This window comes from Cupressus sempervirens, chromosome 3 (assembly GCF_028749045.1).
Source record: "Cupressus sempervirens isolate cs-2001-9-10 chromosome 3, ASM2874904v1, whole genome shotgun sequence".
NCBI classification, from domain to species: Eukaryota; Viridiplantae; Streptophyta; class Pinopsida; order Cupressales; family Cupressaceae; genus Cupressus; species Cupressus sempervirens.
The window spans coordinates 897,463,407-897,490,592 of record NC_143120.1 but is presented as its reverse complement, the minus strand read 5'-3'; the positions used below and the strand labels follow the sequence as shown (position 1 = coordinate 897,490,592).

Here is a 27,186-nt window from a genome sequence, read left to right as displayed (position 1 = left end):
CTTGGGATCGTTTTGACCGGATATATTTATCATTCTTTGGTAGTAGTATCTGTTGCACCATCATGGACTTGATTAGTAGTTTGTCAGGTGTAGTTCTTCCATGCCAGCAGCTTGTTTGATGCTGGAATTAGTTTTTACACACCTTTGTTGGGCATTGTTCATGTATCCAGTCGACCATTCTTGTTGGAATGGGTTGATGATCTCTCAGATATGACAAAGTTTACATAAGAGTCCCAGGATCTGATTATTACAGATGACACCCAGGGGGATGTTGTGGACAGTTTTGAGGACTTAGTCTCCTCAACAGTTTCCTTTGATACGGAGGTTTATGTTGATGCTTCAGTCACTCCGTTTGATGATACAAGTTCAGCAATTGGACTACAGAATTTGGATGGCAGTATTACAGACGATAGCTATCATGAGGTTACTCCTTTGGACAGTATACCAGGGGTAGAGTATAGGAGTTTGACCAGCCAGCACAATCATGTGTCTAGTCAGCTGAGAGTTAGTGAGCAAGACATTGCTATCGTTTGCGAGCATTTCGATGCTACTCGTCAATTGTTAGCAGTTTATGGATGGGGTTCTCCTACTAGTAATGAGCAGGGAGGCAATTATCTTTCCTTGACGGAGATCCACTCTTTATGGGAGGCTATTCAGATTTTGAGACAGAATTATATGCAGTTGGTAGCTGACAGAGATTATCTTATGGAATGGGGGAGTACAGCATAAGAAGCATTATTGGCCAAGGAAGATGAGGTGAGTGAGCTTACTCAGCAACTCGAGGTGACTTCTGAGATTCTTGAGAATACACAGTTGGCTTTTGAGGAGTCACAGTTTCATTTGGCTAAGGTGACCATGGAGTTAGAGCAAATGCAGTCTTTACCAAATTCTGTACAGTCACAAGTTGTGGTGTCTGGTGATCCGAGGATGTCCATGGTCGAGATTGTCAGAGACAGTGGAGATGGGGATGCATCCATCCTTGATACTAACATTGGCATATCGGGTTCGTTCTCACTAGAGTCAGATTTAGTTGAGTTGGGTGTTGCAACAGATTGTTGTGGTATGCCTGACATGGTGGTGGCCTCTAGTACTGATGGCACGGAGACTAGAGATGTTGTATCAAAGATTATGTGTGATGTTGGTGAGCCGGCAGTTGGCATGGTTCCTGCTAGTGATACTACTCCCTTGGCGATGTTTTCGGAGGTAGTAGTCAGTTCTAGCTTGGTTAGTGATCGATTGCAGTTAGTTTCATCTGGATTGCAGTCTGAGCCACTGACTAAGATTGGCGCATTCTATCGGCATTACACTGTGAGGTATGCTCACTAATTTACCTTTGATGACCATGTTGATGAGATGATGATACAAAGATATACTTTGATTCCTAGTGCTTGTCATCAGTTATGGGATGGTTTGACACCACAGGATGAGAGTTGTGATGGGCATGACATGGCGATAGGTTTTGCGGTTGACAGCTTGATAATACATGACTTAGAGCAGGATTTTGGGAGTGATGCTTCAGCGGTTGTTGTTATTGATTCTACTCCTTTGGCTATGACATCTCCTGACTTAGCTGGTGATCAGTCACAGTGGGTTGTATCACTTGTTCATGGTGAGCTGTTGACTGAGGTTGGTTCTTTTTATCAGCATTATACTGTAGGGTATGTACATCAGTTAGCATTTGATCCTTGTGTTGAGGAGTTGATGGCAGGCAAATTTGGTTTGGGTTCCATTTCTTGCTGTTTATCTTGTGATGTCTTTTCACCATCAGCGGTGCATGGGAGTTATGGTTATGAGACAGTGGTCGGTGATCTGCAGAGTTGTGTTGACTGCAGGAGTTGTACAGTGTGTGGATTCTCCATACTTGGTACAGTTTCATTCGGGAGAGTTCACCATTGTTGCAGAGTTGGATTATCCGTATAGGCCAGTGGGATGCGTTGATGGTATTTATTGTGTTGGCAGCTTGATTTGCCCACTTTACTTGGGTTCTGATGTTCTAAGAGTTTGTCTCGTGGGTTTCTGACTATGGCAGTTGTGATTTTGGAGTTTGGTTGAGCTGTAATTGTCAATTTGATTATGGATTCTTCTTGGTTAATTTTCAGAGGTTGTTGCAGGAGCCTATGTTGACTAACAGCAGTATAGTTCATGACTACATTTGGGATCCAGGTGGATTGACTGGGTTGTTGTTCGACCATTGCTTGGGGACAAGCAATTTTGGGAAGGGCGGACTGTAATGTCCCCTTTCTAGCATTCATAGCATGATGTTGTCGTTAGCCTATTTCCCCACGGTCTTGTAGGCTAACCAGAACATTAAAGGGACTTAGAGGCCATTTGGTCTAGATAGTTTCAGTTGCAGGTCTTTCTGAGGGGTTTTGAGGCAACTTTGGGCATACTTACTATTTATAGTAAGTCATCTTAGATATGGTCAGACATCCAGTGGTAGCAGTATGTCGATGGTAATTGTTTAAAATCGACAAAAAGACTTGTTTATCATTGATAAGATTTGTTATGCATTGATAAAGCTATTTTATAAAGTTAAGTTTAAATATTTAACTTTATTAATGCATATACTATAGTTTGTGAGAAATATTTAAATTAAAAGAGTCCCCTTTATTTTATAACACATTGGAGACATAAGTTACATAAAGGGAGTTATGTTTTATCTCACATTGAGAAAACGAAGGATTGAGCTCTTGTGAGAACACTATAAAAGAAAGTGAAGAGCTTCTTTTCAGTATGCTTGAAAATATCAAAGAAATTGGAAAATTTTCTGAAGATTATGTCTCAATAGTTTGGAGGACGAAATCCCTTCAAGCTGAAAATCTTGATGCCATTGAAAGATATGGTCTTGAGATTCAACATAGTAGCAGTCCAAAAAAGCGGAACCGAAAAAACAAGCTGAAAAAGCGGGTATGAAAAAGCAATCCGGAAAAAGCTAAACCGATAAAGCAGGCAGAAAAAGCGAGTACGAAAAAGCAATCCGAAAAAGCAGAACCGAAAAAAGCAGGCCGAAAAAGCAAATCGGAAAAGCAAAGTAGAAGGGGCAGCATTGAAGGAAATTATTACAGCCATCTACAACCAGGTTCTTTTGTTAGTATTGCTTTTTAGGGTGTTATAAGCTTTCAACTATAAGTGTGCATTATACCAGCATTGTCATTTTGTAATCCATGTAAATGCCAAAGTCTTGGTCATATTTCATGAGCATTGTATTAGAAATTTCATTGCAAATTAATAAGATAATAGTTGCTGGTGTCATTTAAGCAATACAATATCATTATTTATCAGCTAGTTAGTTTGCATACCAACTGTTTGTAAAAATGCCAGTTGGCTGTAAGTGTTCATTTCTCATGCTTAGATCATATATATGCATTGAATATTGTCAAAATTAGTAGCACACTCATGTTAGGTCATTGTGTAGTCCATTTTGAGTCTTCTAGCACAAGATTCTCATTGATGCAAATTGAAGAAAGAGTCATTTAAAGCAAGCTGAAATACTATATCAGTCATATGTCCCTTGCATGTGAATTGTTTGACAAAATTCTTTGAGCCTTCAATCAGCATCTTTGAGAGCAGATTTGAGGAGGGTTATTAAAACTAAGGAGCCAAGATTGGTCATAACTGGCGACTGTGTTTCATATTTCCAGCTGGGATGATTGTGTGTAGTCACATCTCTGCATTCACCATCTTGCACATGATTACCCACGGCAACAACAAAGGAGACAATTATCTACTATGTTTGGGCAAGGTTATAAGGATGCTGCCATGAGCAACAGGAGGTTGATTTGGGAGGCATCATTGGATGAATTGATGAACCCCAGGTTTTCAATTTATTGTTATGTATTTCTGAATTCCCAATAAATGCAATGACGTCTATTTAGTTTAAATCTATTTGTTTCATGAGACTATTGATTCTCCATGCTTGGGAAAAAAGCAAAAAATTTAGAAAATTCTAAAAACTATTGATAAACATTCATACTCCAATTTTTAAGTGAGGGCCAGTAAGGATCTTTATAAAGATGCTCAAGATGCGTTGGCTAATGTATCAAAGAGCAATCATGAGCTATGGGAGAAGAAAAATCAACTAAAACAGGGGGTCTCTCACCTGAATGAGGTCATTCGACAACAATCTTCTCAGAGTGTTGTTGCTATGTCTCAGACATCCAAGGAGAGAGCTGATTGAAACTGCCAAGTCTTGGATAGGAGAAATCAGCTCTGAAGGAGTCTAAGCCATCACGAAGACATTTGCAGTTCTTAGGTGTGTCAAAGACATGAATGAAATGGAACGAAATTTGATCTCTTCTTTGACTTGAGAAGCGGATAATTTGAAGGAAATCCTCAATGATTAGGATGAAATGGCAAAATCTGATCTAGATGCCTTGGTCTCATGTGACATTCTTCCGTCATGTGAAATGTTCTTCAAATTTCAAGGACTTATTGATTACAAAGAGGAAACATTGAGGAAGTTGATAACAAAGTTGCAGGCAATACTTGGAGATTGTCAAGTAGTTGAAACAAGTGTTACTTGTGATTTGGAGCAAATGCGATGCCATGTTATTGATGAATCTGGTAATCTCATTGCTGTTGAAAGGGTAAGCTCAAAATATACAATCAGAATCAATGCTGATGTACATTCTAAAGACTTTGGTTCACACACAATGAACAAGTTTGTCTTGTACAAATCCTCAACAAAACACTTGTTAGATTCTATGATAGCAAATTCTAAAGTTGTACAATTCGCATATGCAAATGCAGTGAGAATTGAAGCCATATCAAAGACCATGGAAATTGTTGATCTTCCTACAGTGCATGATATCATTGTCAAATTCAAGGCACTAAGAAACAATATTTAAGATTGTTGTTTTTGTTTATATTTCATGTTTGTAGGTTTAAGAGGATGCATTACATGAAAAGGTGTAATTACATGTAATGCGAGTTACATGTATGTAAAAGGATGTAATGCAAGTTGCATGTAACCCTATATTTTCTCTTTTAGTTAGACGAGGTCAAAGTTGGTTGAGTTACTCCACCTTTTGCAAGAGAGCTCTGGAGAAATTGTGCCAACAGAACTCTGTTTGTGTAGCACTATTTTGAGAGAAAGTGAATACAAAGGAGCATTTGAGACTTAACTTTGATTAAGTGAGATTGTTACTTGTGTGAGATATAAGCTTTGTCTATAATTCATCTAAGTTATCTTTGATTCATGTTATCTTGTGAATTGAATATAAAAGAGTTAAGAAGCAATTGGAGCCAGAGCTTTAACCAAGAGCAATTGTGGAAGTGTACAACTAGAAACTTTGTCTATAGCTTATACTTCTTTCTTAATTTGCAAAATAATTAAGTTATTCTTACTTTTAGAGTCTTTGTGCCCTAATTGTAGAGCTTTTCATATAGAAGTATGACCAAACTTAGAGCCAAACCGGTACATTTTCAACTAGCCTTTGAGTTAGTGAAGGTTTATCGATATCACTGTTTCCAGCTCTTGATAGAAGTGTAGTTAGAGATTCACCCTGCCCATTACTCGCTCCATGAGTAAGTGGATTTGAAAGGATATTGCTAACACCCACTTTACAAAATCTCTCGACTTCTTGCTTACCTTGAGTTGATCCAAAGAATGGTGAGAAGGGAAAGCCTTCCCTTTAAGGTAGGAGAGACTTTGTCTCACAAGTTGTGGCTGGTCATCCTATTTTGCGACTGGGATTTTACCCAAAACTATTGGTTGCAAAATATCCACCCAACATGACTCACAATTCATAGTTATTTTATACTAATGTAATTATTAATAAAATTAATTAATATTTATCATTTATAAATGAGTTGGGTTAATATGAAAATAAATATTACATTTGAAGATTGTTATTTGGACTAGTTAATAATATTATATGAGATTATTTAATGATTAGATTAACATTATTAGTTTGATTATAGATATTAATCATTCTCATTGTTAATTAATATTGTTAATATTAATATAATCAAGGAGTTAATAAATGTGACTTTATATTTATTATTATCCATAATCTATAATGTAAAGATTAATTAATTAATATATTATGATAGAGATTCAAGTATCTAGAGCGATACTATATATATATATATAGTTCATACATTAGTTAGGCTCTTGTCAATCTACCCTTCCCAATTTTGCTTGTCCTCAAGCAATAATACTCTTTAGAATGATTTTGATTCAATGATTCCTTCTTTTTAGAATGTTTCATTAATTCAAAAAGGACTATTCCCATTCTCTTGAGTAGTGATAATTAATGTCCCATGTCTTGTTCTCTATATCTTGCCTCTTTGTTGGGAGTCTCTTCATATGTTTCTTCCATCCTATTAATTTGTCCTCTTTACACCAATGTCCATTCCTCCAATGTTCCTTACATCTAAAGCATAGGTTGCTCTTGACTAACTCCTCTCTTTTTTGACATAGATGTTCCTTGCTCCAAGATTCTTTGCACATGTAGCATGATATTTCTTGGTGATTCCTTATTGGCCCTTCATTCAGATAAGATTCTTTGTATGTGGAATTCTTGGGTTTTTCATTAGGTGTATTAGACTCAACCTTATTTTCCTTTCTAATGGCTTACTCCAAGTTCTCGTGTTCGATGGGTTTCACCGGGGTTTTAATGGAATCTTTAAGTCCTACGAACATAAGAGTGAGTTGCCTGTGGGATAGATTTAGAACCATAACAAATAGGTCTTGAAATTGATTGACAAATTTTTCCAATGTTCTTGTCTGCTTGAGGTGAATTAGCCCTTGGAAGTACCAATCAGGATTCCTTTGGTCAAACCTACTAATTAGTTTTTGAGTAAACTCATTATAGGTGGTAATTTTTTGTGGCCTAGGAGACCATGAGACCACCATTTGTGGGATGAGCCTCTTAAGTGAAGTATGGCAAACTTAATGGCACCTTCTCTGGTCATAGGGCTAAGTGATAGATATGTATTTAATATTTGGACCCGTGATTAAGCGATCTCCTCCACTGACCCATCAAAACATGGTAGTGATATTTTATTTAGTTTCTTGTTAAGTTGTTTGTCAACATGAGTTTTCTTTCTACTTTCTATGGTTTTCATTTCATAATATGCTATAAGTTGTTGAATGTTTGGATCCAAGTTTGCATACATTTGTGCAAAATCTTCCACACTATTTTGTGGTTGTTTCTTCTTCTCTAACATGTTCTTCTCTTAGAATGAATGAAGGAAAGGTATCACGGGAAATTAAACTTTGTGATGAGGCCTCATTTTCCTCATGATTAGAATGCAAATCCCTTTATAGATATGGGTTAGGTCTTTCATTATGACTGTTGTTGCTTAATTTTTGTATAGCTTCAAGTTATATTTTATTGGAGCTCCCAAATTTCCCGTTGGTTCTTTCAAAACTCTCCTTAGTCTATTCCATGAAGCTTCTCAACTCTTGGGCTAGTTGTTTTGCCATAGTTCTCTAGATATGTTGATGTGAACTAACAAAATTCCACAGGATGGCAGGATTATGCTCTGATACCACTGTAATGTCCTTGCTATTAGGGTTAGCAAAAATTTCCAAAGTAATTGTTAGAATCATAATAATAACAAATCTCACTATACTATTCTACCCTCTATCTTAACCCCAACCTTAACGATGTCCCTAGATTGGGTTTCCTAACCCGTTAATTATTCAAGCATCTTCTTTGAACTGCACCCCTTAAAGTTCTACTTGGATGGGATACCTCTATCCAAGGCCAATCACATATGCATATGTTGACATCCTCAAAATATGAACTAGGTTCTAACCATTATCTATTTCTCATCTAGCCATTCACACAGGGTTAGTAATCTCTCGCACCAATACAATAGTTATTCATATGAGGATCTAACCCCCTACATTGGCACCATGAGATTTCATTTATTACTCATCTAGCCATTCATATGAGATTGTACTAATCTCTTGCACTGACATGATAGGCATTCATACGAGCATTGTACTAACCTCTCGCACTGGCATTATGAGATTCTATCTATTACTCATCTAGCCATTCATAAAGGGTTGTACTAATCTCTCGCACTAGTACGATAGCCATTCATATGATGATTGCACTAACCTCTCGCACTGGCACTATGAGATTCCATCTAGTGATTCATATAGAAACGACCTCGAACTCTACATTGGCATGTAGCCATTCATATAGAAATGAACGTGGACTCTACATTGGCACTATGGAAGTTGATCAATTATTTTCCCATTAGAGATTATATATACTTATTATAACATACGTCAATTAACAAAAAACTAATTTCAATATTATCTATTTGCTTAAAACCTATTCTAAGCTACCTATTTAATTCAATTGTTTTACCAATTCTTTAAGTACATTTGCTATTATTAATTAAAGTAGATGAGTTATACTTATCCCCCTTTTCCTTTACCGCGTGTTGACTATTATAATTGGGCAATTCATCACCTTCACACTTGACCAATCAAGATGTGCATTTCAGTCTCCTTTTGGTTTTAATATAGTGTTTAATCTTTACTTTACCTCGATTGTGAATGTCCTATGAATCCCTTACTCATTCCTACATGCAATTCGAAGATTTTCCTCTTGTTGATGCTAGCACACTTGACTAAATTGTTATGCATGCCATCTGGTGGGTGATTTGGTTTGGTCATTGTTTATGTTTGACTCAATTGCCTACGTGTAATTTCCATCCGAATTCCCCCTCTGTGCTAACCAACTCAATTTCAATGCATGTACTTCCCTTATTGCAAATGGTAACACTTGCTCGTTGTCTAAACCTATAGTTAATAATGAGCTTGGTTTTATGGAGTAAAGTAGAGAGGGTGTCAAATTAAATTTTTCTATTGGGAAAAATAATCACTTTGCTTGCTAATGCCAATGAGAATTTTTAATATGTTTTTTTTTTTTCACTTCGAATTATTTATATGCCCATTCTATGGGTTGTGGTTTGACCTTTGACTCGGAGTTCACAGTGATTTTATATTGATGCAGTTTATTACTAAAGACAATTAATATTTATCATGTATAAATGAGTTGGGTTAATATGAACATTTATATTGAAATTTGAATGATTATTACTTGGAATAGTTAATAATATTACATGAGAGTATTTATTGATTTGATTACCATTAATATATTAGATTGATTATAGTTATTAATCATTCTCTTTATTAATTAATATTGTCAATGGTAATATAATCAAGGAGTTAATTCTTGATAAATATGACTATCTCTCATTCATAATCTACAATGTATAGATTAATTCATTAATACATTGTGATAGAGATTTGAGCATTTAAAGTGATACTAAAGTAATACACATACACACATATATATATGTAACATATATTATGTTGTTCATACATTAGTTAGGCTCTTGACATCAAGTGTCTTCCGCATAGCTTGTAAGGGGACATAAAAACCCCACTTATAAATAAATAACCTTCCCATTTGCATATACATGCATATGCACCTTATTTCCTTTCTCAAAGCTTGTTGTCCATTCATATGCAGTGCTTTTAGAAAATCTCATTTTTTAGTCTTTCCCTCATTTGAAGTGCTAGTTTTTCATAAAATCCTTCACCCTTTGTTGCTCAAAGGCCTTCCACTTATATCCTATACGTATACTCTTCTAGATCTGCAAAGTTTGAGCTTGAACGACCATGTGATGGCTTTTCCTGGTAACTAAAGAATGGCAACATGCAAAGAAAAGGATGAAAGACGGAATGATTACAAGCAAAGAATGCTTTCAAGACGAAGATGAAAGAAACAAAGGTACTTTCCAAGGAACAACCAATATGATACAAGACAACCGAGGATGCAAGTTCCTATTCCATATCAAGATGTTTTTAATAAACCAGAACATATCAACCATCGGGCATCCTGTAGTAGCATGTAGACCAATAAAAGACGATGTTATAGAAGTCGTATCTTGTCAAGCACTTAGAATATTTTCATCGTGTATTTGTAATTTGTATTTGATAGATTACATGTCATTGCATGTGATAGTATCATGTGCAAAGTTGTTTCATGTAATCATATTAGAAGTGCTTTAAGTCTTGTAGCATTGAATAAGTCAAAGCTAGCTAGTTAGTTAGTTAGTTAGTTAAATAGAGAGTAAGTCAAGGTGGTTAAGGGTTTTCCCCTTCTTTATCCACTTTTTTCCTATATAAAGGAGGAATCTCATTTGGAATAATCAACTTTTGGCAATGCAAGAAAGTTATGCTAGTTTGTATATGCACTCTAAGACTTTAAGCTTAGATGTAAATCAATTGCTTTCAATAAATGAGGAAAGTTGTTTTGTGACTTTGTGCTAATTCAAGTCGTTATGTGACCACATTTTCTTTCGTTGGTTCTAAGAATTCAATTGTGCAGACTTTGAACTACCTAGTGTACTCAAAGTCAATTTGAACTTTTGAAGGCTTGTGTTACAAGATAACAAATTGTTATAATTGATAGTGACATCAAATGCTTAGGGCTAATAGACTTTGTGCTTCAGTGTTAAGTAGTTTCACAGAATTTAGTGAGCATCCAGTAAGAGACTTTGTGCCTTACTGTTTGTTCAAATTGTTGAATCCTTATTTGGAAAAATTGCAAGAGGCTTTGGGTTCTTGTACTTATTCCACAAAATATAAAAGTAGATTATTGTCATTGGAGTTGTTCTTATGTCAACCCCCAAGCCACCAGTATTATCATAGAAATAGGACCTTTTCGTTAAGTTGAGAGTTTCATTTACTTGCAAATCATTCCTAGAAAAAGAAGAATTCATTAGGAGAACCACCTTTTTTGAGATTTCTAGTTAAGTTCCATAGAAGTGACCTTCGGTAGGAAGGGAGCCTCCCCTATTTCTAAGAGGAGAGAAAAATCTTGCAATAAGTTGCCTAAAGTCACAATTTTGTATGTTGTGGTCACGATGACTTACAAGACTTTAAGCCAACAGACCCAAAACTAGGTTAATTGTCAAATTGAAGCATTGACATTGGTTCTATATATTTTTTATCGATAAAAGGCATTTGTATAATAGCAGCAATTTACACATTATATTTCTTTTTACAAGAAAATATCTATCTTTCTTCATCTCCCACCTTTGGTTCAAATTTTGCTTCCAAAAAAATAAAAGCTACTCAAAACATATATAGATGTTTAGACAAAAAACTTTTTAAAAAAACCTGCAATTTTGTTTTTTTTCCCCTTCTCCTTCCCCTAATATTGGTCCCAATACTCTTCTTCCAATAAATTCCACTTCTTGCTCCAAATTTCCTCATCCAATGCCCCTAAACAACATGCTCCTTCCCATTCCTGAGTGCCTTGATAAATTCCTGTACCTTCCTTTCTCAGTTCTTTGAACTCTACAAAACTCCAAAGAAGGATTGTAATGGTGGTGCACATTCTGCAACATACAACCATGTCCCACTACATGTCTTGAAACCTTGACTTGAAATGGCCACTACAATGAAAACATTCGATTTGTAGCATCATTCATCCTCGACATAACAAAAAAATTCTTCTAGTATTTTCTTCCTCTCCCAATTCAAGTCACCAACCTAGTACTTCAACTCTAAATTCGTGTATTCTTCTCCAAAACAACATTTTAACCTTGTAAAAGAACATTGGATCATCCACCTTGAAGATTTTCTTCAAAAATTCATTAGTAATTTTTCCACAAAAAGCCAGTTGTTATCTTTGGGTTTGCAAATAAAATTGGCCTCCATTCTTATATCGTGCTCAATTCCTTAAGTCATTCATAGCTTCCAACAATCCCTCTTGATGCTTGTTTCCCATTACCTACAAACCAAAAGTCTGCAAAAAATGTTCATGAAATTGCCAATTTAATGGAGTTTTCCATCCCTTCTCAATAGACATTGGTTTTATAGTATGCTTATGATTTTTTGTCTAGTAGTTGGATTATAAAATGAAATGTTAGCATAAGAATTTAACCTTCTCTTACTTTGTTTATGTTATTTTTTAGTACTTTTTTATTTAATTGTATTTGAAATATTCAAGTATTGATGTTAAGCTGTCAATTTTAATTATAAATTAACTTAATAGGCCATCTCATACAGAAAATATCCTACCTCCCCTAAACCTAGAAAACCACTAAAATTATTTTATCAACATTTTATTGCACACTCATCTGCTTGTTAGTTCCCCAGAAGCTATCTAACACTAATAGTTCTCTTGGTCATTCATGACTCCATTAAATCACTATGCGGGAAAGATTTTATTAGACCTTTATCAATAGTCCATTTGGTCCTTCAAGACTCCAATGAATAGCATAAAAGGTAGGGGTAAAAGCAACATACAGTAAAAGAATCTCAAATTTTAGAATAAATTCATAGGTCATCAAACAAGCCATTATATCCATCCAAATGTCACTTTTGGCCAGACAATCCATTATATGCACATACATATATACAGTTTTGATAATCTAGTGCAGATATGGAAAATATTTTACAATCTAGCATATGCATATGAATATACAAAACATACTGGTATATATGCCAAAGATACTAAAATAGGAAAACAATTAAGTTCAAAAATCTAATAAAATGTTTTAAGTCTATCATTTATTCAATTTGATGCCTTATCTTAAATATGTTTTAGGTTGGGATTGAGGATACTGCTAATTCTAAGTAATTGGTTTTAATCTACGTTGCCCGCAGGTGTGTCCTCAAGTCTAAAAACCTTGTCCCTGTCCTATGGACATCCAAAGACATGGGGATGTCCCCTAGCATCCTTGATTTGCATACTTTTGCCGAAACCATCCTGGAAACTTAACGACGATGCTATTTATGCCGCGGACATCCGGCCATCCCCAAGACCATTAGGGGACATCTAGGACATCCTCTGCCATCCTTGGGATGGCCAGAAATCTTAGCCAGGCAGCCATTGTAAGAAAAAATCACCTAAATTAAGAAAAAAACAGATTTTCTTTATGAGCACTGACAATGAATTCTATTAGCCTGCATATAATAGTAAAATAAGCAGGTCAGCTGTAAAATGAACCATAGTGTGACTGCCATCCATAGAAATATTACATGTCAAGGTTCTATAATGTATATATGCACATTTTATCCATGTTTCCATATAAACATTTGAAATTTTCTTATATATTTTAAATTTTCCCTGTATTTATATAACGGTTAACCATCCCAAAAATTGGCAGAAAAAACAGTGTGCTACAAGCCCATCCCCTTGCCATCAACGTTCAGGAAACTTGGGATAACTTTGGTATTTATTTGACATGCCATTTCCTCAAAAGGTTACTCCATTTAAAAGGTTTCTGAAGATTAAGTTTGCATATTGCCAACAATATTATAGGAATATTGTCTCTTCTTTCAACAATTCAAGGGCTGGAGATGCATAGCCATGAATCAGAGGTAACTTTCCTTCATTTTTTTACAGTTCTGCATTTCTGGAAGATGGTCCCTCAAAGCAGCATTGCTTTCATATTTTGTATATTCAATATTTTTGGCCTCACACCATCATCTAAAAGTTAGAGCTTGTCCTCACTATAGGTATGTTGACATCTTGGATTGAATAAATCATTGTTTTGAATAAAAGTTTTCTGTAGGTTAAGATTGTAAATGTTATTCAGTTATTGTAACTTTGTGTGTTCTCATTGAATATTGATGATTGTTGATCTCTGGTAAAATTGTCCCTTTTCAATATATTATTAACATAACAAGAGGTGTCAAAGCTGCAATACAGACTTATCTGGGAGTTGTTATTTTTACAGATCTAGGACTGCTGTTCTGTGAGTTTTCAAAATAGCACACTTGAACATGCAGAGGGTGCCATATTTACACCATAGAAGCATTAACTGTAAGTGCATATGGAATCCAATTATTTGGGTTTTGAACGGGAAAACTCATGAGGAAAATTTCAAAATAGTCAAATATTCATAAAAATGGAAAAACTGCTTTTATTATTTCACAACAAATATAGCGCATAGAAAGAGAAACGGAGTTCAAACATAAGATAAATAAAGATTCAGTGTTGCCAATTACTCTCAATTCTTTGTAAGCATCAAACTCTCAACAAAGTGTGTTGTACCCATTAGTATTACACTAAAATGTTGGTGTACAAAAAATACTGACTTTTATTGGGCAGCTCAAAACAAAATTTATTTTTCTTTACTTTTATAAAAAAGACTAAGGATTTTGGTGAAGCAGCACTTGGCAAAGTCAAGGGGCAATGTTCTGGTATAGACCCTGTTGCAATATAGGGCAATGTGAAGACTCGTAGCCCCTGCTACAAAGCCCAAATCAAAAACTCGGTGTCTACAGCCTACATCACAATTTTACTGATTTCAACCAAACTCCAAATTCCTTTAAAAATACACATTTAGAATTAGGGTTGGTCAAGTTGTTTTAACTTTTGAAAATTAGTAAAAAGAATGTGAACAGATAGAAAACAAACAATGCCAGATGTCAGTGTTAATTTATCGATCAGACTCATCTATTCAGCTTTATTCTAAAATTCTGTAAATTTTAATTCCTGGGGCTTTAAGTGTAATGTCCCCCCCACTAGGACTATACTTGATTCATCTTAAAATTCCAAACTTGGGTCTGGATTATGCTTGGAAATAGAAATTCCCAATGTTTCCTACTAGCTACTAGGAGGCTGCCAATTTCCAACGATTAACATACATCACTGTGCATTTAAATCAGATGAAATTAAGAAACAAACATTACCTCATAAAATACTTAAGCCCTCATTCCTTCTCTCTTAAACGATAACTTTAAGAAGGATGGGGATTTACTTGCCCTTAGAACACTTGGAAACCAACTCACAAGTAGACTCCCTCAAGTTTTTGTGGAGCACATATGCATAACTATCTTGGAACTTCTCCCTCAAGGATTTGCATCTTGAGAGTTTCATCCTATACATTGTCAGGTATTACTCCATCTTTCCCTGACAAAACCAACCTATCCTCTTAACAGTATAAGTGAGTGACTAAGGAATAGGCTGTGTGTGTATCATAACTAACGTATAATTCTAATTTCATTATTATTAACAGATTATATATATATATATGAGCCCATCACCCTTGATAAAGTTCAGATATAATATTCTGTCATCAGTATTTAACTCATAGATGCTTGCCAACAATATATATATATATATCTTCCTGTGAAAAGTATCATATATATTTTAATATTCTCTGATTTTCTCATCAGTAATAAATGATTATTTTCTGATCCTTTGGATCATCTCAATCCATGATTCCATTTCCTTATTCATTCTTCCATGTTTTCTTAAATAGGATTACACGACTTCTTATATCCTAACAATTGGAGTGATGTATCATGTCCGCAAAAGACATATCTAATAATGACTATTCATAATTGCTTACCTTAATACTAAAGGTACCACTTGAGACAAAACTGATTGATCTTATTAACATCAATTAGTTTTCTCTTCACTTAAAAGTTGCCTCGTCTAATAATGACTATTCATAATTGCTTACCTTAATACTTAAGGTACCACTTGAGACAAAACTGATTGATCTTATTAGCATCAATTAGTTTCCTCTTCACTTAAAAGTTGCCTTTGATTATAATATTAGTGTGATGTCATTGACGACAAGGCTGGTCATCAGCAATGTCATGTCCCCTTTCCTAAAGAGAGTTTAATAAATAAGTAATATTATTAAATTAAAATATAAATAATAAATAAAAAGCATAATGGAACTACAAGACATTTAAGTCTCTAAAAAGCAAAAATTACTAAACGAATAGTCAAATTATATAAATAAAAAACATAATGCCAATAATAAAAATAGGATTCATACCAAATGATCTCAAGTTAATACAGTGATTACTATAGCTGGTGGCCATGATGGTATAAGTGGCAGCCATAAAATGACAACACAGGGACTCAAACAAATGGCCATAGATTTGTCAACGGTGATATTAAATATCACAGCTTGATATCAATATAGGAGATGAACATAGAAATATCGATTCCAGGGATGATGGTTCATCATATAATAATAAACCGCTGTTATGAATCTTCAAGGATCCCACAAGATAATATATCATTGCTATGTAAGATCATTTGAGATTGGGCATTGGTCATCATAGATAACACCGATTAAGGATAAAAGAGTTGCTACAGGTTGACAATAAAGACAATTCATTAACATTGCTAATAAAAGTTATAGGAATTTCAATAAACTGATTATATCTTAAGGGATATGATTTGAAAAATTACATATCTCAGGGACATACAAGAGACACAAACTTTGAGATTGGTATGATATATAAGGGGCATCCAGTCCACTTTAAAAACCATCAGGCAAGAAGGAAGTCATGATATCTGAGCACTGTTTGACATTGCAGTATCTCATCTGAAGACAATTTCCTGGACAAAAGATTTATTAATGTTTGGTTATTCAATCACAGATCAATACTATTAATATGCGTGTTGGTAGCTGAGAGTATGGTTGTATCATGTAAATGATAATGAAATGCTGAGCACGATTTAAAAATCTCAATATAGAAGTATATTGAAGAAAAACATTGGGTCAACTTGCTTTTCATAGTTTGGCCACAGTGTTGAGGAACATATTGTCCTCCCTTTGAAGTTTGGAGAGACTAAGCTTGGCATAAACAGAAAATCACCTCACATGGGAAGAGAATGAGGGTCAATTTAGCTATCTAAGCCAGTTGTCATCAATTTTACTGTCCACTGGTGTTCGCTTACCTTCATCTGCTGGCTACAAATTTTTATGTAGTGTGGACATAAAGATGCATAAGAATGGATATACCAAATGAGGATTATCCATAAGGCCTTATGAGAGATTAATCGTAATAAAATGGTAGAATAGCTAAGGACCATTCTAGTTTTACCATGAGGCAACTAGAGCCCCTGGAGGTCCACCTTAGAGAGCTAGGAACCTGATTGTGAACTCTCCCTAAGGATTAAGTAGGAATTAGCACGGAACTTAGGTATATGTTTCTTTCATTTATGAATATATATGCATATTTTGTATGGGATCTACTAAAACGTGCAGGTTTATTCATCAAATATTGAAGTAATATTCAACACTGGAAGAGGGGACATTACAGTCAACTTCCTGTGATAATAATAGATGGCCAATATGATGGTCTTTGATACCAATTCTATTGCAGCAATAAGTCAGGGTATTTAGACATGATTAATAACCATTGACATCTTACCTCTGATTCTATCCCTTTGTTTAAATTGCTGTCATCTGCCTTTCCGAAATCACCAACTCCATTCAATAATTATAATCACTGCCCATTACTAGTCATCAATTAATAGGCTTTATATAATTAAGGTACATTGATCTTTGTTCAATATAAAAGTCCCTGTTATTTGTTGAACATTAATCACAGCTTGACTATCTAAACCGTTAATGTTAATTACATTTTAGCCTTTCCAAGACAGCAGATACACAAGATTTAGCTTAACTCTTTTAATTTGCATCTCCTATGTTATGGTGATTCTATTTGCCTATTGGTATATACTTGTCTGGTCGTTTTTAATCTCCATGATCAAGTCACTTGGGATCTCATAGATGGGACCATGATTATGCAGATGATCCTCATGAACTTTGATACTGATCATCTTACTCCATAATTGGTGTTGCATAGAGATCACTTTTGTCAACAGAGATGCTTCTTATATTAGTGAATCAGTGGTATGCAATTTACTTCAGCGATCAAGACAAGTTAATTATTCAATATATTATAATATTTTATTTGTTATTGTCGACTTATCTTTAGTAATTTTGTCTTCAGAGACTTCACCAAATTAAAATACTTAGATGTCTTGTAGAATATAATGTTTGGCATCTTTTCAATTAACAGGGAAAGGAAAAAATCTGGCCAGCAAGTTCAAACTGGCATGGCTTAAATGCCTGTCTGTGGTTAACCATGGATTTTATCATTTTTTGCTCCTATGTTTCAAACAAGTACTGCTTCATGAGAAAATATAGTTGGATAACTTTCTGGAAAGTAATGCAATCAAAATTCTAGCTATTTTGGAGTAGAGATATATCAAACTTTCAGGCCTGGTATTTCCTAGCTACAGCTTGGACAGAAAATATCGAAGCCTTTGTAATTGCAAATCTAGCCAAGCAAAATCTTGTGCTGGTTTCACATTTTTAAAAACTACTCTGTCCTATTGGCCCAACATGGTTTTCATTTTTCAGATTAGAGATAGAGAGCCATTAAAGGCGTGTCTTCTAGAAAAGCTACCTTTTATTTAGAGTCGGTTTCATGGAGATTCTGAAATTTTCCAGTAATGTTTGATATTAATTGCTAGAGATGGTATTTAGTTAAGAAACAACATTATCATAGTAAGATGTATCTTTTGAGGGACTTAAACATTCGTATATTTTAACCCTCATGACCAATTTCCATAAGTAATGATTATTCCAGCAAACTTCACTCATCTATGTTGTGACAATCACAAGGCATGCACCTCTGAACATCTGTCAGAGGAAGGAACAGTCATCATTGGAAAATCCACTGCTCCGGAATTTTGACTTCTAGCCTCACTCCTAGTCAGAGAAGCTTAAAGTTGGATGCATTAATTTGGAGGTCAGCAATATGAAAACTACAGGCACATACTATAACCATTCATTTGGTGATCAAATGCAAGTCGAGAATGGATAAAAACTGGATGTATTGAGTTGGATGTCAGGTGCACACATTCTAGTAGAATGAATACACACTGGATGTGTCGCTTGGAGGTCAGGTGCACACAACTCGGTATCAATACAAATCAATCACCACCATAAAAATACAATTACATGGTCAGGACTTATCTAAGTTGACAAAGCACTTTTGAGAGTTTAGCTATGCATTATCTTCTTTGTAGCACAATATTGTTTAAAATTTTAATAGGGAATTTACTAGCCTTATTACTAAATCATCTTTCTGTTCCATTGAATTATAATAAACCAGAAAGATGATTCAGAAATTATGTTAATAACTTACCTATAAAATTCAATTTCAGTTTGTATTAGTAGAAGGCTCTGGGAAATGAATACAGACTTTTCTACCTAAAAATACTTGTACACAGTTTTCCTAAAAGCCTTTTAATATTGTTATGAACTGTGGAATTTGTAGATCTTTAATTTAGCTTGTATTATTTGACAAAAGACTTGGATCAAATATGAAGTAAAAAAATTGGTAATTTATATGCTGTTATAAAATAAATAAATGAGTATCAAGAAACTAATATGTCTTAACATTCATCCAAGCCAACTAAAATACATTAGAAAAATCTAAAACATTTATGATGGTATTATATTTATCAACATCAAAACCTCCATTATATACATAAACATGTTTTAGACAATATGACGTTAACAAAAATATCTACTTAACACTGATCTCTAGCACTCAAAGATCATTTAGAAAAATGACTTTTAAAGCATGATCAAATTACATATGAAGTTCATTGTATCGGATCCATCAGGTTATCGAGACTCACCTTGTTACCAATGTAGCCCATCACACCAACTCCAACAGGAGACACTTTTAAGTTGTTGATATGCCTCCTGAGTGATCGACGAACCCAGACAGATACAAATATTCCAACCATCTGCTTGCTAACTATTCGCACATAGCCTGCCCTGGCACCTTTTAGATTTTTAGATTTTGCACTAGCATCTGCCACAGAAAATGTCTCCAGGCGATTCCTTAGCTCTTTATTGAGATCAATCTTTTTTAAGGAGCTAATATTGGGCAGTGAATCTTCTGTTTCCAAGTCTAGTGGCTGTTCTGGCCAGCTCAAACTAATCTTTTCAGACATGCTATAAATCCTCCTCAATTTAGCTCGAGATGGTAAAGCTTGTGTCTCTGAATTCAATTGATGCTCTGTGCGATCTGATCTGATCCGTTCAGACTCACTGCAGACCCTTCTCAAATAAACATTGGATTCTGAATGGTGCTGTTCTGAGTTTAATAATTCCTCGGGCCAGGTTGCTTGTTTTCTCCCTAGATTGCTGGAGAGTTTCTTGGGAACATTGTATAGATTACTAGGATATATAGGATCATTATCTATATCAACAGGGATATCTCCTTGATGGGGTGATATGCTAACATCTTCATTAGTTACATCATTTTCAGATAATATTTCATCTACAATGAGGTCAGATGCATTAACCCTTGATGGGGAAGAAGGAGCACTATAGCATTTACAATTGGATTTAGTAGGTTGGGTTTTGTTCAATGTGCTGCGAAGTCGATCTTCCCATTTGAAGACAGGGATATTATCCTCTGCACCAAAAATGTTGCCAGCATTCAAAGGAACCACCTCTTGGAAGCTGCAATAATTGACATCTTTGTCTATGAGAGCTGGAGACCTTGGTTTCAGTATTGGAATAATTCAGCTAAAAGCATTGCCTCATGTATTTCAACTCTGTGGTACTAAATAAAGAGCCAAGAAAGTTGGACAAAAAAAGTTACAATTAATTTTATTCTCCATGCAAATTTAATAAGCATACAAATCATACAAGAACAGTTGCATTATGCATTTTACTTATTCAGGCTTTCACTTCAATAGAATTCATAACAGAATTTTTCAGGATAATTTAGTTCACAAGTTAAAATGGGTAGATTATGCAACCTCAATATGTTTTCAGTTGTACCTCAATGTTCTATCTTAAGCTGGTTTTTTTCATTCACGTGATCATAACATAATTGCAGGAATAATAGCTGCATGTAGAAGATATCCAATATTCTACAAATAAAACAGGGCGGTCATGTACATGACCCCAGAAAAGTAACTACAATCAGAAAATTACCCGAGCACATACACATCTGCTGGATCTTTTGCATCTAGCCATTCCTCAATATCCAAATCATCTGGCGGAAGCCTTCCTCCAACATTCCAGGTACCTACTAATATCCTGCCAAATGTCATGAAAACAGGTTAGAAATTCAAATCAATAAGATCTGACTTTAGAGTTTGGATGGAAGACCAATTTGAAATTGACTAACTTTATTTCCTTTGTATCTATGTACTGGGACCGCATTGTCACTGATTTTCCTCTTTTTAGTCTCCACAAAAAACGTTCAGATGGAGTTCCTACAATGAAAGTGAAGCCATATAAAAAATGTGAGAAGCTTGCCATCAACCAAATCATTATGTCATTGATATGTTGATTATGATACAGACACACCAAAGAGACTTACTCTCTAAGCAAAGCAAAGAAGGCTTTCCTACAACAAAGAAGAAATACAGTGGCAGATACATTCAACAAAATGTGTAAAACCCTTGAATGAAAGAAACTGTAAAATATAGCAGTCCTTCAATGTGTACCAAAATGAAAGCAGAAAGTTTGGACATGTACGTTGTCCATCCTTAAGGCTGATTTTAAGTTCATTAAGAATCCGAACTTTAAGAATCTTATCTAAAAGGCATCACACAAAATTCATCTCTCCTACCATACATCAAATGAACATTGAAAAGGTTCTTAGTGTCTTACCAGTAGCTTGAAAACGTGAAACAGTGTGGTTTCCTCCATTATTACTAACTGTTTCCCTCTCAACAGGACTTGTTTCTGTAAACATTATACAGAGTAGATTGCATTAGGATTTCTACAGTCATTATGATTCAACAAAGTGAAGCATTCCATTTTCTTTATATATTTGTATTGAAGTTTTCCTTCATAGTTGATAAATAACAAATGCTACAAACACAAGAGCATACCTTCATCATCAAACTCACTTTCAGTATCTTTTTCATCAGCACTAAACTCATACTCCCTTGGCTTGATATTGAGCCATTTCTTCATTACAATAGCTGGCCAAAAGAGCTGCAGACATGTACATTTGAGAAAATAGATTTCAAGCCAACTGCCCGTCTGCATTTGTCAAATTAAGAGATCCAAATGGTGCAGAATGAGCTCTTAATCACTGCATTGAGAAAGCTTTCATTTGTGCAACCTGATTGCATGCAACAAGAATTACCTCTCTTTTTTTTCGTCCTTTCATGTTGATAAATACTCCTTAGTCGCTCTCCTTAACCTGATCAGTCTCCACTGCTAGCATAATTTGCCACTTGCGCAAAATTAAAATTGTTTTCTCTGACGTCAAGTACAGGTCAAAGGGAGACCCCAGTTTTTAAAATTACCTTGCAAGATTGTAAATTCAAAGAAGGCCGATGCTGTTATACTCTGCCAAAATGCAAGAGTCCATTTCTTTTTAGCATGTCAAAATCCAAGAATCCATTTTTTCTTATACTATCAGAATGCAGGAATTCATTTCTTTTCAGATAAGTTATCCATTGATGACAGCATTTTCTGCTCGTGAGCCCCTTTATTTCTTACGAATAAACAATATTACGTAAGGGGTAACCATGAAGAATTAGAAAATTATAGAAGATACTGAATAGATTGTTTGAAAATAAAAAATTTTAACAGATTCAAAAAATAGCTCAATAGTGAACATGTTTTACTCTCACTAACTCCAGGGAAATTAAAGACTTCAAGAACCGCAACCTGGAAAGCAGGAATATGCTTGAAATCAATGTGGACCACATGTTAAAATTCCACCAATATAATGCCCGGCCAGATATTTCGTGTCCATTTACTGCGAGACCACAGCTAATTTTACACCAATTGCTACAGTTACTTTGCTAGGCAATTCACATTTGGTAACCAGAATTAAACAAAATCCAATTCTTCTCCGATAAGTTGACCGTTGATATATGTTTTTATCCATCCAGAAGAAACTGGTGTATGTGGAGTAAGTGTGGATTAGGAAACAAAGGGTACACTGAGAATCAACTCTAGTTCAGAAGTCATAAATTTAAATCCTTCAACAGCAGGACCACAGCCCAACAAAGAAGTGATTATGACACAGTAAGTAAGGTGAAAGGTACTCTTGTCACCACAAACAAGAACATCCAAGTTTTGTGCTGCCTAGATTAGAATCTAAAAACTTACCTAGGCTATTTTCCTAATTTACCTGACAATCAATAGAAAGCAATTCCGTTGGCTCGGCGGAATTTCTCTTGAATCTTAAATTTGATTTTTAAAATACCAGCTAACTTCAAATCAATAAAACAGTAATTCAATTATTCAAATCCTGTAGCTCTTTCCTATAACTGTTGTGTGCATGGGGTACTGACCATTAAGACTGGATAATTTCATCAGCTTGCTAAAGGCTACAATCTCACGACACGGATGCAAATAGAAAACATTCACACAAATCAAAGTCTCGTATGTTCGCCACTTCTGCAAATTTTACAATTTTTATTCAATCTAGACTCGCAGGATTCACAGCACGCTTAGTCCTTGAAAATGGAAGCCTCTTTCGAAACTCAACCGACTAAATCATCACATAGCCAGAGAGGGGCATTTAACTATGCAAGTGTAGCAATTTAACTATATAAAATTGACCAAATATTTGAAACGGGTATGATTCTTTTTGTACCTTGAAAAGTTCAATAGAAAGCTCTAATGGAGGAATCCCGACCAAATGGCAACCAGGTGGACGTGCCGTGAAATTTTGAGAGAAGTCGACAACTTAAATGTGGACAGATATGACAAATAGACCTGCTGTGAGACCAAACCGTGAACTAAAACAGGAACTCGGTAACCTCGAATCATGTAAGACCGCGCGTAAGGTGAATTTTCTACAGTACCGTAGAAAATTCGTTCTAACTGTGCTACGTGTCGCCTGAAGGCTGCGATTGACTCATTAAATCTCATGTCCATTCTGACGGGAAAGGGAGATCAGCCAGGGACGGAAACGCCGTCACGAGTTCATACCCACTTGCTCCATCCCATCATTGGTTATTTCATGATTTGTTCAGAAAGTTTTCTGTGTACTGTTCATTGAAAGTGGGATATTTTAAGACTGGAATAGACTATAAAGTGTTTAACATCCGTAAGGTTCAAGATTAGTATTTATGATTTTATATACTATTAAAAGATAGTTAAATGTGTAACTTAAGATTTATAATAATAATAAGATGTAGTGGTTGGTATTTATATGTAAAAGGGAAAATATTCAACTTTTATGCACTTTGGGATTTTGGATTTGTTGGATATTTTTGTTTCTTAGTGTAGTGGGCTATTATTGGATTATATGTTTTCTTGAAAAGTAGGTTATATGTTTGGTTCAGCCAATATTTAATAGGGAATTCGCAGACCCCAAAATTTATGTTTAAAATAAATAAAAGTGGAATAGGAATACGTATTCCAATGACACTTATTTGGGTGGAATTGCAAAATGCTATTTTTGGGCCAAAATTGGAATACGTATTCTTATTTTACTTCGTATTTCAATTCCCATTTGGTGCATCCAAACGAAGAATTCAAAATTTTAAGAATTTACATATGCCTATTCCGCTTGTATTCTCGTTGCCAAACGGGCCCTAAGATGGTCTTAAGTCTGCTTTAACATCTATTGTATTGTGTTTAAGCTTTTTTTTTTAATTTATTTTTAATCATATGTTCAAGTAGACTAGATTATAACAAATCATTTTTATTTTTTATCGATAATAGGTTTATATTTTATTGATATGATATGATTTACATAGGTAACAAAAAGGTCCATATTTTCTATCTTTGAGGACCATCATTTACAATATGCCTTATTCCTCCTGTACTACCATTACATTGGCGCCTCTTACTCAGGCTTATAAACTTTTAAAATGTACATCCAAAAACTATAAGACTACTACTACTACTATCTTTGTCATGATGACCTCAGCATAGTCGAAGTTGACATTCTTTCACAATCCAAAAAACAAAAAATGTTTTTGTTGACTGCATTTTCCTTCTCAAAATTTTGAACCATAATCGTTGTCATTCAACCTCCCTTTGTTCTGCCTTCCACATCACAGGTCCTTTCAAAAAACATGGCATCATTCTTTACACTACCTTCCATCACTGCCAGCTGAAAACCCCACTATACTTCATTATGCAAAATGGGGCTTCATTATCTTCAACAACAAAAAGGAGTGCCCTCCATTGCTTTAAAATCTGCGAGATTTCCTTGCAAACCTCTTTTTCTTTGGAAAACCAATTGGGAAAGTGGTATTTTGTTGTTGTTCATAATGAAGTTGAATAGCATTTTTCAGATTTTCCCATGCCTGATGGTGTTCATTGATGTAAGCCTCTCTGTCCATCTGCCCCTTGGCCAGTTCACAAAGGGAAAAATCCTTTTCTCCCTCCCCTCATCATCATCTTCATATCCTTCGCTAAAATCAAAGGCCTGCCTAGGGTGTGCCCACTCCAGAAGTGACTCCATTTTCGGAATTAAGGCTTTTTCAAAAAGAGCCTCCATTACCTAAGCCACATTTTGTTCATGGTCGCCCACTTGTAGTCCCCACACCATCAACATTGCCGCTATGTCCACCTGCACTTTCCATCAATGGTCTACCTCTTGGAAGAGGGGACCCAAGGTCGCCTACATTGCACGGATGACTTCTTTTGATGGGCATTTAACCATTTGTTTGAGATGTCTATCCGCCACCCTTCCAAATAGGGCTTTCTTTTGCTTCTCTATTTTGAAGGTAAATGTCAGCTCCATTGATACTTCACACTCACTCTTTCTTGATTTAGAATTGTGCATTGAGATGCCCACCCTTCTAATTTAAAGAGTTTTTCCCACACTTTGCTAATGCAACTCTATCATGATTAAATGCATCAACGTTTGATTTCTGAAACCCGCCTCTGTTTTCTCACATTTTTCATTGCTTACACAAGACAAAGGACCAAATAAAATCTACTTTCATCACACTTTTTTGATTGACTCGTCCTTTGGGGGCATTTTCATTTAATGTTTCCTACATTTCATAATCATTTACATAGGCGATTCAAATCTACCCAAAATGTTGAATACTCAATCTGCACCACTTCATCATTAAATGATATTGCCCTTTTTGATAGTGTGTTTGCCTCTATGTTTCCTTCACATTTAATATGAGTGATCTTAAAATCTTCAAAATTACTAATTTCTTGCACAATTAGTTTAATTACCATTTGGAGGTGCCATGCGCTAATTTGCATTTTTTATATTGCCTACACTACTATGAGAGAGTCACCTTCTAAATGTAGCTTTTTGATACCCTCTTTTCTGGCTAGCCTTACTGCTAACAGAGTTGCTTCACACTCTATTGTGTTATTGGTGCCTATGGGTAGCTTTTTTGCTCATTTCAATAAAATGTGGCCAACACTATCTCTCAAAACAACCCCAACACTCGAAGCTCCCGGGTTTCCACTCACTGCTCTATCAAAATTAGCTTTAACCCATCCTTCCATTGGGGCTCTCCATTCTATCCTATCAGGCTTTAATTTTATCTTTTTGGTTACCAGTGCTCTCAAGCGAGATTTAAATCTTATCCCTAGCCATGAGGCTTGTAACACATTGTCCTCCTTTGTATAAGGTATCTTCATCACTTGCTTTTTTGTGGCCAAGGCACTTACTGTCTCCTTAATAGCATTAATAATCATATTTAAACATCTTCTCAGAGTCTCCTTTTCTCCTTGAAAAATTCTTCTATTATGTTCCTTCCATAATTCCCATACAATCAGTGAAGGAGCAACTGACCATATGCTTGAGAGGGTTGATTTGCTTTGCTCCCTTGGTCATCCATCGAAGACCTCCTTTACATTTTGGGCTCTCGATCCCTGTCATCTCAATTTAAATTGAACCAAATCCCAACATTTTCTTGCATATTTACATTGAACCAAAAGGTGATCTAAAGTTTCTTCATTCCTTTCACACATAGGACATCTTGATGGTCCTATTATGCCTATTTTCCTTAGCCTTTCCACAGTTAAAATTCTCCCATTATAAGCCAACCATGCAAAAGCTCTTGCCTTGGGTAGTATATCCTTATTCCAACAAATGAAAGCTTCACTATTTGTTTCCACCATAATATTATAGCCTAGTTTGACTGAATAATTGCCTGAAAGGGATCCACACCAAATAATTTTATCTTTCTTTGAGCTCAAAAGCATTCTTCTTTCCTCTAAGATGCTCCTCATTTGTAGCTTCTACCATTCTATCAGCTCCTCCCTTGAGAAATCCTTCCAACACCATTCCTTTCCTTCCAAACTATTGGTGTAAATACATATTTACTATTTACACTTACTTAAGTTTACTTATGTTAATGTATTACTTTATTATTTTGCATTATTTTATTATTTTATTTTGTGAGACACTTAAGAGTTTGTGCACCTTTTAGAGTTGTC

The 27,186-nt window shown here is 35.2% G+C and overlaps 1 protein-coding gene across 5 annotated transcripts in view; it reads right to left on the bottom strand.

Annotated features, from left to right (window-relative positions):
• LOC149569689 (type I inositol polyphosphate 5-phosphatase 2-like) overlaps nucleotides 1-23,826 on the bottom strand; it is an 82,305-nt gene extending 58,479 nt beyond the window's left edge. The window contains exons 1-7 of one of the 5 annotated variants that reach the window (XM_089822413.1): nucleotides 23,414-23,826; nucleotides 21,947-22,152; nucleotides 21,687-21,840; nucleotides 21,463-21,537; nucleotides 20,975-21,062; nucleotides 20,779-20,883; nucleotides 19,464-20,298 (exon numbers count right to left, since the gene is read on the bottom strand). In XM_089822413.1, the coding sequence (XP_089678539.1) occupies nucleotides 19,464-20,298; nucleotides 20,779-20,883; nucleotides 20,975-21,062; nucleotides 21,463-21,537; nucleotides 21,687-21,840; nucleotides 21,947-21,970 (1,281 nt within the window). In that variant the 5' untranslated portion in view covers nucleotides 21,971-22,152; nucleotides 23,414-23,826. Of the gene's footprint in view, nucleotides 1-19,463; nucleotides 20,299-20,778; nucleotides 20,884-20,974; nucleotides 21,063-21,462; nucleotides 21,538-21,686; nucleotides 21,841-21,946; nucleotides 22,153-23,108; nucleotides 23,311-23,413 lie in introns of those variants that run through there. The other 4 variants (XM_089822415.1, XM_089822417.1, XM_089822414.1 and 1 more) reach the window with 4 other exon arrangements.
• Between the last annotated feature and the right edge of the window lie 3,360 nt (nucleotides 23,827-27,186).